The following is a 12,330-nucleotide window of genomic DNA, read 5'->3' as shown; positions in this document are numbered from 1 at the left end:
CAGAACGGATGTGGACCCATTCTACGGACGTCTGAATGGAGCCTTACACAGCACAGTTCAGTGTGTTTGCTACTGGTGTACAGAGTCATTTGATTAGCTATAGGGCACCGCGTTCTAGCGATTGGACCTGCAGTGACTGAGAAGAACCAAGACAGCAATGGAGAAAGGAGACTGAGGAGACATTGCAGCCCAGAGTGGTGAGAGGAGGTAAGAAGTAGTGGTCTCCTCAGTGAAGAGGAGAATCATTTCGTGGAGCAGGGGGGAGTAAGGAGTATTTGGAGCATGTATCACTAGATCTCAGGGGGTACCATTTCTCCTCTGGAGAGCACCAAAGCTGGTGTAGGACATTTATAGGCCAGGAAATGGGCTCTGGGAAATAGGATATTCAAATTAACTCTCTTCCAAGACAAAGAAAGCTGTGTCTGCAGTGCCACCTAGTGGAGCTAGCTACCCTATAATCAATGTCCAACGGTTTAACAGCTTTTGCAAAACAATTAAGGATTTGCCCCTAGTCATTGCAGAGCAGGGTTTTGGTTGGCTAGGTGAGATCTGTACCATAGGTTTGGGGGTACCGTGAAGGGTCTTATTTATAACTGAAAGGTCTAATTTTGAATATACTTCTGAGGAGCCATCTTTAAAAGGGAGAAGCCAGTGCAAAAAAAAATATATATATATATAAAATCAAGGGGGTAATTTATAAAGACTGGTGTCTAAAATGCCGATCTTAGTAAGCTCTTTAACTGGTGGTGGAACCACCGTCGCTTCTACATGTAAGGCCTCTTTCACACAAGCGTGACGGATTGTTTCCGGATGCGTTCCAGGTGCATTCAGTAAAACTCGCACCATTATGCAAGCAAGTTCAGTCAGTTTTGTCTGCGATTACATTCAGTTGTTGAGTTTTTTCCGTGCGGGTGCAATGTGTTTTGATGCGTTTTTCACGCGCGTGATAAAAAACTGAAGAAGGTTTACAAAACAACATCTTCACTGAAGCCCCATTTACTTCTATGGAACCAGGGCTGCTTGAAAAACATAGAATATAGAACATGCTGCGTTTTTCACGCAACGCAGAACTAATGCGTGAAATAAAAACGCTCAGGTACACAGACCCATTGAAATGAATGGGTCAGGATTCAGTGCGGGAGCTATGCATTCACTTCACACAATGCACCAGTGCTGAAAACTCGCTCGTATGAAAGGGGCCTAAGACAGCTTTCTAGCGGTCTTATATTTAGACCATTTTCTCCGCCAAAACCTGGCATAGAAAATGGAAATGAGACGGGCCTACCGACCTGTCCTCTTCCCCGCCAAGCCCACTTTTTTTTAGACCTTGAGTGAGTGGGGAAAAGTCACAGACTGCAGCACAAAGGACTTTCACACCGAAATCTGCGCCAGAAATACACCTAGTATAGGAGTATTTCTGGTTAGTAAATGACCCCTCAAGTCTGTAAAATAAAAAATTTTATAATTGTAATCATAAGAAAACATAATGCATCCTGCTGCTCTATAATGTAATGAACAATCATTTTTTTATTATTTAAAAAGTCAAGTTCAGATTTAAGCAGCTTAGAAACTTTTAATTATTTTGTCACATGCTTGGCCGAACAGCGACATTTATAGACAAGCTAAATAGATTTTTAAAAACGCATGTCTGCTGCATGGGTGTACTACACAGCAGCATTCACAGGGAAGAATGAGTAGGCCGATTCACGGCATTAACCTCTTAGATGTCGCAGTCAACTACAACTGTGGCTTCTAGATGGGCAGGATCAGGGCTCTGTCACGATTGCACAGTGCTGCTGGTTGTCATTGAAGACTAATAGACAATAATGATTTGGTATGCCGAGTATAGCAAAGTATTATAGAAGTGATCTGATTGTAAAGTTCATTAATGGGACAAAAAATATTTAATGTTTAATAAAGTAAATTTTTATTATAAAAAAATAAATAAAAAAGAGCTACTATTGTGCAAAAGTAGAAAAACTGAAACATTACACATATTTTTTAGCACCTTAAACTAGGGTTGGACGATATCAAAAATATTCAGACGATAACGATATTAAAAAATTTATCGCGATAACGATATATATCGCGATAAATACCCGTTTAAAAGAAAAAAAAACACAAGGAGACGTTATACTGTATGGGGGGCCACAAGGAGACGTTATACTGTATGGGGGGCCACAAGGAGACGTTATACTGTATGGGGGGCCACAAGGAGACGTTATACTGTATGGGGGCAGCCACAAGGAGACGTTATACTGTATGGGGACAGTCACAAGGAGACGTTATACTGTATGGGGGGGCCACAAGGAGACGTTATACTGTATGGGGGCAGCCACAAGGAGACGTTACACTGTATGGGGGGGCCACAAGTAGACGTTATACTGTATGGGGGCAGCCACAAGGAGACGTTACACTGTATGGGGGCAGCCACAAGGAGACGTTACACTGTATGGGGGGGCCACAAGGAGGCGTTACACTGTATGGGGGCAGCCACAAGGAGGCGTTACACTGTATGGGGGGGCCACAAGGAGGCGTTACACTGTATGGGGGGGCCACAAGGAGGCGTTACACTGTATGGGGGGGCCACAAGGAGGCATTACACTGTATGGGGGGCCACAAGGAGGCGTTACTGTATAGGGGGGCCACAAGGAGGCATTACACTGTATGGGGGGGCCACAAGGAGGCGTTACACTGTATGGGGGGGCCACAAGGAGGCGTTACACTGTATGGGGGGGCCACAAGGAGGTGTTACACTGTATGGGGGGGCCACAAGGAGACGTTACACTGTATGGGGGGGCCACAAGGAGGCGTTACACTGTATGGGGGGGCCACAAGGAGGCGTTACACTGTATGGGGGGGCCACAAGGAGGCGTTACACTGTATGGGGGGGCCACAAGGAGACGTTACACTGTATGGGGGGCCACAAGGAGGCGTTACACTGTATGGGGGGGCCACAAGGAGGCGTTACACTGTATGGGGGGGCCACAAGGAGGCGTTACACTGTATGGGGGGCCACAAGGAGGCGTTACACTGTATGGGGGGCCACAAGGAGGCGTTACACTGTATGGGGGGGCCACAAGGAGGCATTACACTGTATGGGGGGCCACAAGGAGGCGTTACTGTATAGGGGGGCCACAAGGAGGCGTTACTGTATAGGGGGGCCACAAGGAGGCATTACACTGTATGGGGGGGCCACAAGGAGGCGTTACACTGTATGGGGGGCCACAAGGAGGCGTTACACTGTATGGGGGGGCCACAAGGAGGCGTTACACTGTATGGGGGGGCCACAAGGAGACGTTACACTGTATGGGGGGGCCACAAGGAGGCGTTACACTGTATGGGGGGGCCACAAGGAGGCGTTACACTGTATGGGGGGGCCACAAGGAGGCGTTACACTGTATGGGGGGGCCACAAGGAGGCGTTACACTGTATGGGGGGGCCACAAGGAGACGTTACACTGTATGGGGGGGCCACAAGGAGGCGTTACACTGTATGGGGGGGCCACAAGGAGGCGTTACACTGTATGGGGGGGCCACAAGGAGGCGTTACACTGTATGGGGGGGCCACAAGGAGGCGTTACACTGTATGGGGGGGCCACAAGGAGACGTTACACTGTATGGGGGGCCACAAGGAGGCGTTACACTGTATGGGGGGGCCACAAGGAGGCGTTACACTGTATGGGGGGGCCACAAGGAGGCGTTACACTGTATGGGGGGCCACAAGGAGGCGTTACACTGTATGGGGGGCCACAAGGAGGCGTTACACTGTATGGGGGGCCACAAGGAGGCGTTACACTGTATGGGGGGCCACAAGGAGGTGTTATAATAAGGTCTTGTGGCCACAGGCCACCATACATGCAGTAATACTTTGCGATATACCTTTCCCGCGGCTGCCTCGCTTGTGTGCTCTGATTCTGACATCAGATGCCGGTGGGCAGAGATTTCAATATGGGAGCAAGGAGGAGGGAGAGCCGGGGCGGCCGCTGCGGGAAGTAGTAAGTATATAATTTCGTCACCAGAGCACACACTAGTGAGGCAGCCGCAGGAAAAGTCTCTCCAGAGACACCAGTACTCACACAGGGGATCGATTCGCCATCGCCACATATACAATAGAGCCGGTGGGTGACGACGGTGATGATGTCAGATGGTGGGTGGAGACTTGACTAAGGGAGGCGGAGCAAGAAGGAGCCAGGCCAGGAGCGAGAGGAAGTAATGTTACTCAGCGGCAGCGCTATGCAAGGTGCAGCGGCGGGCGGGCGCACGTTTAGAAGCGGTCAGCGCACAATGTGAGCTGACCGCTTTGATGACGTCACAAAATACAGCGGTATTTTGGAAACAGCGATATCGCCATATCGCCGTTTTTTTAATACCGCGGTATATCGTGATACCGGTATATCGCCCAACCCTACCTTAAACCCTTAAGGACTCGGCCCTATTTCACCTTAAAGACCCGGACATTTTTTGCAAATCTGACCAGTGTCACTTTATGTGCTGATAACTTTAAAACGCTTTGACTTAGGCTACTTTCACACTAGCGTTCGGAGCGGGTCCGTCTGATGTTTCATCAGACGGATCCGCTACTATAATGCAGACGTTTGCATCCGTTCAGAACGGATCCGTCTGCATTATAACTTAGAAAAATTTCTAAGTGTGAAAGTAGCCTGAACGGATCCGTCCAGACTTTACATTGAAAGTCAATGGGGGACGGATCCGTTTGAAGATTGAACCATATAGTGTCATCTTCAAACGGATCCGTCCCCATTGACTTACATTGTAAGTCTGGACGGATCCGCTTGCCTCCGCACGGTCAGGCGGACACCCGAACGCTACAAGCAGCGTTCGGGTGTCCGCCTGCTGAGCGGAGCAGAGGCTGAACGCCGCCAGACTGATGCATTCTGAGCGGATCCGCGTCCACTCAGAATGCATTAGGGCTGGACGGATGCGTTCGGGGCCGCTTGTGAGCCCCTTCAAATGGAGCTCACAAGCGGAGCCCCGAACACTAGTGTGAAAGTAGCCTTATCCAGGCCATTCTGAGATTGTTTTTTCGTCACATATTGTACTTCATGACACTGGTAAAATGAAGTTAAAAAAAATCATTTTTATTTATAAAAAAATACTAAAATTTACCCAAAATTTGTAAAAAATTGCAAATTTCCAAGTTTCAATTTTTCTACTTTTATAATACATAGTAATACCTCCAAAAATAGTTATTACTTTACATTCCCCATATGTCTACTTCATGTTTGGATCATTTTGGGAATTATATTTTATTTCTTGGGGATGTTACAAGGCTTAGAAGTTTAGAAGCAAATCACCACCCAAAAATGACCCAATTCTAGAAACTACACCCCTCAAGGTATTCAAAACTGATTTTACAAATGTTGTTAACCCTTTAGGTGTTCCACAAGAATTAATGGAAAATAGAGATACAATTTCAAAATTTCACTTTTTTGGCAGATTTTCCATTTTAATAATTTTTTTTCCACTTACAAAGCAAGGGTTAACAGCCAAACCAAACTCAATATTTATGGCCCTGATTCTGTAGTTTACAGAAACACCCCATATGTGGTCGTAAACCGCTGTACGGGCACACGGCAGGGCGCAGAAGAAAATGAATGCCATACGGTTTTTGGAAGGCAGATTTTGCTGGACTGTTTTTTTTGACACCATGTCCCATTTGAAGCCCCCCTGATGCACCCCTAGAGTAGAAACTCCAAAAAAGTGACCCCATTTTAGAAACTACGGGATAGGGTGGCAGTTTTGTTGGTACTAGTTTAGGGTACATATAATTTTTGGTTGCTCTATATTACACTTTTTGTGCGGCAAGGTAACAAGAAATAGCTGTTTTGGCACCGTTTTTATTTTTTGTTATTTACAACATTCATCTGACAGGTTAGATCATGTGAATTTTTATAGACCAGGTTGTCACGGATGCGGCGATACCCAATATGTATTTTTTATTTATGTAAGTTTTACACAGTGATTTCATTTTTGAAGAAAAAAATTTATTGGCACTATTTTGGGGTGCATATGACTTTTTGATCGCTTGCTATTACACTTTTTGTGATGTAAGGTGACAAGAAATGGTTTATTTAGCACAGTTTTTATTTTTTACGGTGTTTATCTGAGGGGTTAGGTCATGTGATATTTTTATAAAGCCGGTTGATACAGATGCGGCGATACCTAATATGTATACTTTTATTTTTTCCCCCTATTTTTTACCAATTGTTTTTAACTTTATTTGCGGAAAATGACGTTTTTGTTTATTTTTACTTGAAACTTTTAATTTTTGGGGGGGAAACTTTATTTTTTCAACTTTTTTTTTTGCCCCACTTTGGGACTTCAACTTTTGGGGGTCTAATCCTTTACAATGCATTCCAATACTTCTGTATTGGAATGCATTGTCTGTATGAGTAATACTGTGTGTATTACTCATACAGCTTCCGGCCTGTGAGATCCAGGGGGCTGGATCTCACAGGATCGTCACCGGAAGGCAGCGCGATGCCTTCCTTAGACATCGCGCTGCCTTCCATGCCATCGGGTCCCCCCTATAGCCGCATGGGGACCCGATGGCACCGCCGCCCACCGGATAAGGTAAAAGCCGCAAACCGCAGGTCTGAATTGACCTGCGGTTTGCAGCGATCAGCGGACATCCTGTTGCGATTAACACACGCCGCGCCGCAATCGCGATTTAAAGTTAGGACGTACTGGTACGTCCTGAGTCCTTAAGGACTCAGGAAATAGGGCGTACTGGTACGTCCCAAGTCCTTAAGGGGTTAATCATCTTATATTTTGTCCCAATAAAGTTTATTTCCTAGAATATTTGCGGCGCTGCCCACTTTTATAGGTGCTAATTACCACACTTAGCCACATCCACTTTTAAACCACTTTTTCAAAAGTGGCAAGGGTGATATAAGAAGGCAAAATGGTGTACAAACCTGATGCATTACCTCCTTTGAGTATGTTCATATGGCAGATTTTGCAGCAGTTTCTTTCTTACTTTGAACACTGCATACCTGCTTGCCTTTAAGCCCCATTGAATGGAGATAGACACCAACAGACACCCATAACGAATATGTCATTTCTTGGCGCGTTCTCAACTTTAAAGTGGTTTCTGGGATTTTGATAGCCTAGCCCTGTGAGGTCTAACCTCCTTCAGTCAAAAACGCATTGCATCCGGATGTAATCAGTTTTTCACTGATGGTTGCTATGAGATGTTGTTTGTAAACCTTCAGGGTTTTTTCACGAGAGTGAAAAACACATCCAAACGCATTGCACCCGCGCGGAAAAAACTAAACAATTGAACGCAATCGTAGACAAAACGGACTGAACTTGCTTGCAAAATGGTGCGAGTTTTACTGAACGCATCCTGACACAATTTGTAGTCTTCGATCTCTTATGAGAATAAGAAAAAATAGAAATTATTATTGCACAGCGCCACCAAGTGTACATGTATAAGCATCACTGATCATCTTTAGGTCTACACAAGCATTACACCCTACACTTACCATGCTGCTGTTATGTTATAGATGAGCTTTTCAGTTCCTTCAGAAATCTCAGAGGGAAGTAACATTTCAGCCGGCTGCAAACGTAAAATCCTTGTCTCTAACTCAAACCGTGATTTAGAGTCATGAAAACTGTCAAATATCACTTCTCCTGTAGATGGATGAACAGCCTGAAAAAAAGAATATATCTTCATGAAAATAACATTATAACATTATGTCCTATATTATAGGAAGACGTGTAGAGAATGCAGGGTATACAGGAACACAGGATGCATACCAAAAAATTTAAATCAAGGAACGGGCTGTGAAGACATCTTCAGCACACAGGAATGGTAATGCAAACCTGTCTTCTATACAAATAGAAGGAAGGATCTAGTTGCAGGTGGCATCAGACTATGTCATAAATGCCCGACAGGGCAGACCGCTCCTCTGGGACCCATGCCTATTTCAAGTACAAGGCTCCAACATGAATGGTGTTTTTGTATTCATTGATACAGCTGAACCCACAATATCTCCAAGATACCACCTAGTCTTCCTCTCTTCATATATTGGGACCAGCAGATCATTGCTCAGCATCAGCAGGAGGATAGCAAGTTCACATGGTATATCAGCTGCTTTCTCCAGAGACAATTGTGAACACCACCAATAATGTTAAATTGTCTTCCAGTTGTCAGACATGGTGTGCTACCCCATCTCTAAAGCATCAGATTCAACTCCAGATCTCCGACTAAGTAAGGCAGCAATCACAAACTCTACTGAGTCCAAAGGTAATACATGGAAAATCAATGATATTGAAGGATAGGGACACTTCATCCTATTAACCATAGCTAATAGTAAACTTAAAAAAGAACGTTAGAATTGAAAATCATAGATGAAAGCTTATTCCAGATTGCTGTTCATACAAGCTCTCGCCACCATCTTTCAGAGAACACTCAAACAGAAGGTTCAAAAACGGTGAATGTACCCTTGAGAAGGTCATTGAAAGACCTCATGGATTTCAGAACTGAAATGCATAAAAGATGTCAATAAAATTTCTGTGCTGGCCCTCTTATTAGTTGAAAGATTTAATTGGGAAGGTTTCTTTCCCAAACAATTAGTGCAATACATATCGGAATCATCTTTCTTAGCAGTGCTGTGGAGTCGATAAAGCAAACTTCCAACTCCTACGTTTCCGCACTCCAACTCCGCAGCCCCATTTCTTAGGTGTGGGTATTCTCCCAAATCACTGTTGCCACCAGGAAAGACTTAGAAGGTGTCAAAGGGCAAAAGACCTCTGATGTGCCTAGATACTAGAATGTGAATGGAGATGGAGAATATTGGAAGATAAACGATGACCTTATTGAATGGCAGAACCTTGAAAAATTAAAAGGAGATCTGTCAGCAGATTTGTACCTATGAACCTGGCTGACCTGTTCCATGTGCGCTTGGCAGCTGAAGACATCTGTGTTGGTCCCATGTTCATATGTGCCCACATTACTGAGAAAAATTAAGTACTAGTATATGCAAGGCAACGGCGCATTGCCTCATCGTGCCTATCCGTCAACCAAAGTGAAGAGGGCAGGGCAGGGCAGTTGTAGAGAAAGCAGAGCCTCTAGGTGTAATCAAAATACAAAGCTAAACTCAGCTTTATTATTGAGGCACGAAGCAGAGTTTGGCTTACTACTGGATTTTGATACAGTAATTTATGCCAATAAACAAATTGACATGTGATAGAAGAGAGACAAAGTACATGTCGCGATATTTGCAGAAACTTTGCAAAGACCTCTGCGGAGGACATATATTTTTACAGTAATATGGAGCCCATATTAACTAACAAATTAACTAAGTTTTTTAAAGGAATCGGGTTCGGATACAGCAATCCAAACCCGATTCGCTCAACCCTACCTTTAAAGAATGATATCTTCTTAAGCCAATTTCACCCTCTGCACAGAACTGCTGCAGAGTTTTTTTTACCTGCTGGGGTGGAGAAAATCTTCAAAACCCCTTCTATCTATGGCAGAAAGATTTTATATAAAATAAAAATCGGGCAGATTTACTAATCCTGTCTAAAATGCTGATAGCGTAAACTTAGGCAGTGTGAAGATGCACCAAATTAATCACAGTGGCTCAAGCTGGATGGATACATTTTTGTGAGGCAAGGTTACCAGACATAGAAATTCAAAAATTTCATCTCCATTTGCTAATAACTCTTGTGGAACACCTAAAGGGTTAACGATAGGGATCGACCGATTATCGGTTTGGCCGATATTATCGGCCGATATTGAGGATTTTGAACGTTATCGGTATCGGCATCTATTTTGCCGATATTCCGATAACGTATTGGGAACACAGATCGCGCTGCTCTCAGCGCTCTCCGTGTTCCCTCAGCAGCACAGGGGAGAAGGAAGCAGTGTCTCCTCCCCCTGTGCTGCTGCTGCCGCTGCCGCCAATGAGAGGAGAGAACATAGAGGAGGGGCGGGGCTGTGGCCGCTGCGCCACCAATGAAGATAAGCCTCTCATTCATTCATATACAGGAGGCGGGAGCTGGCTGCAGAATCACATAGCCGGCTCCCGACCTCTATGAGCAATAGCTGCGGTCCGCGGTAGTTAACTCCTCAGGTGCCGCGGATCGCAGCCACCGCTCATAGAGGTCGGGAGTCGGCTATGTGATTCTGCAGCCAGCATGATTGAGAGACTTATCTTCATTGGTGGCGCAGTGCGCCCCCCCCCCCCCCATCCCAATCCCGGCCAATAGTAAAAACATTGGTGGCGCAGTGCGCCGCCCCCCCCCCCCCACCCCCCACCCAGTATTACTCATTGGTGGCAGTGGCCACAGGATCCCCTCTCCCGTGCTCCTCCGATCGGAGCCCCAGCTGTGTAAGCCTGGGGCTCGGATCGGTTACCATGGCAGCCAGGACGCTATTGAAGCCCTGGCTGCCATGTTCAGCTCCCTGCTGCTGTGTGCACTATGCACAGAGCAGCAGGGACAGTGTGAGGTCTTATTCACCCTGATAGAGATCTATCAGGGGGAATAGGACAAGGGTTCTAGTCCCTAAGGGGGCTAAAAGTTAGTAAAAAAAAAAACCACAAAAAATATTAAGTATAAATGAAAAAGATTTGTAAAAAAAAAAAAAAAAAATACACATTAACAATAAACATTAATTTTCAGCAGATTTGTGTAGGAATTTATTTTTTTTCTCAAAAATGAAAATTCCCAGAATATCGGTATAAATTATCGGCTATCGGCCTGAAAGTTCACAAATTATCGGTATCGGTATCGGCCCTAAAAAATCAATATCGGTCGATCCCTAGTTAACGACGTTTGTAAAATCTGTTTTGAATACCTTGAGGGGTGTAGTTTCTTAGATTGGGTCGCTTTTATGGAGTTTTTACTCTAGGGGTGCATCAGGGGGGCTTCAAAGGGGACATGGTGCCCGAAAAAAAAAAAAAGGCCATCAAAATCTGCCTTTCAGAAACTATACGGCGTTCCTTTCCTTCTGCGCCCTGCCGTTTGGTCATACAGCAGTTTACGACCACATATGGGGTGTTTCTGTAAACTGCAGTATGAGGGTAATAAATATTACGTTTTGTTTGACTGTTAACCCTTACTTTGTTATTGGAAAAAAACGGATTAAAATGGAAAATGTGCCAAATAAATTGCTTTTTTGGCACCGTTTTAATTTTTTACCGTGTTCATCTGAGAGGTTAGGGGGGTATTTTTATAAAGCAGATTCTTACAGACGCGGCGATACCTAATAGGTCTACTTTTTATTTATTTATTATGTTTTACACTATATTATCTTTTAAAAAAAATAAAATAAACATTTTAGTATCTCCATAGTCTAAGAGTCTTTTATTTTGTTTGTTTTTAGCCGATAAACTTAGGTAGGGGCTCATTTTTTGCAGGATAAGAGGACGGTTTTATTGGAACTATTTTGGGGGGCATATGACTTTTTGATCGCTTGCCATTACAATTTTTGTGATGTAAGGTGACAAAAATTTTTTTTTTACCGTGTTCATCTGAGGGGTTGGGGAAGGGGGGTATTTTTATACAGCAGATTATAACGGACGCGGCGATACCCAATATGTCATTTTTTTTGTTTGTTTTACTAAATAATAGTTTTGAAATTTTTTTTTTCGTTTTAGTGTCTCAAGTCTGAGAACCAGTTTTTTATCCGATTGTCAGTGGCTAAATTGGGATATAAATTTAGTACTCCATGGAAGTGTGGTACTCCCTGAAGCAACCAATAATGCAGAGGCCCGGATGATCGGGGCACGTGTCACATTGAGTAGTGGTGTCCTTCCGTATCCCCCTCCTGTGACACACTCTGCACTTTTTTGGGGTCCGTCCCTTCTTTCCAGTATGGGGGACCACGATCCGGGCGCCTACAGTTCCCGAGGTACTCAGGCCTGCTCTTTCCCGGTCAGAAAAGATCAGAGCCTTGAGGACTGCCTCATAGAACTGAAGGAATGTCCCTGTGTTGCCAGCGCTCCGGGACAGCACAAAAGAGTTTTACAAGGCAACCTGTACCAAGTAGACCGCAACTTTTTTGTACCATGCCCGGGTTTTGCGCATGGCGTTATATGGCTTGAGGACTTGATCAGAGAGATCAACTCCTCCCATATACCGATTGTAGTTGACGATACAATCGGGCTTGAGGACCATTGCCGCGGTACCGCGCACAGGGACAGGGGTAATGCCGTTACCATGAATTGTGGACAGTACAAGGACATCCCTCTTGTCCTTATATCTGACCAGCAACAGGTTTCCAGTGATAAGGGCACGGGTCTCACCCATGGGGATAGGTACCTGGAGGGGGTAGGTAGGGAGGCCGCGTTGATTT

The 12,330-nt window shown here is 44.8% G+C and overlaps 1 protein-coding gene across 5 annotated transcripts in view; it reads right to left on the bottom strand.

The window, feature by feature from the left end:
* The window catches only part of MSH3 (mutS homolog 3), a 211,618-nt gene that overhangs the window by 159,921 nt on the left and 39,367 nt on the right, over nt 1–12,330 (bottom strand). For all 5 annotated transcript variants that reach the window (XR_005776986.1, XR_005776987.1, XR_005776988.1 and 2 more), the window contains exon 8: nt 7,511–7,677. Coding sequence is in view for 2 of the 5 variants with exons in the window: in XM_040421493.1 (XP_040277427.1) it covers nt 7,511–7,677 (167 nt within the window). In the remaining 3 variants the exon portion in view is untranslated. The remainder of the gene's footprint in view (nt 1–7,510; nt 7,678–12,330) is intronic.

This window comes from Bufo bufo, chromosome 2 (assembly GCF_905171765.1).
Source record: "Bufo bufo chromosome 2, aBufBuf1.1, whole genome shotgun sequence".
In the NCBI taxonomy this organism is placed as follows: Eukaryota; Metazoa; Chordata; class Amphibia; order Anura; family Bufonidae; genus Bufo; species Bufo bufo.
This window is presented reverse-complemented; position numbering and strand designations above follow the sequence as displayed.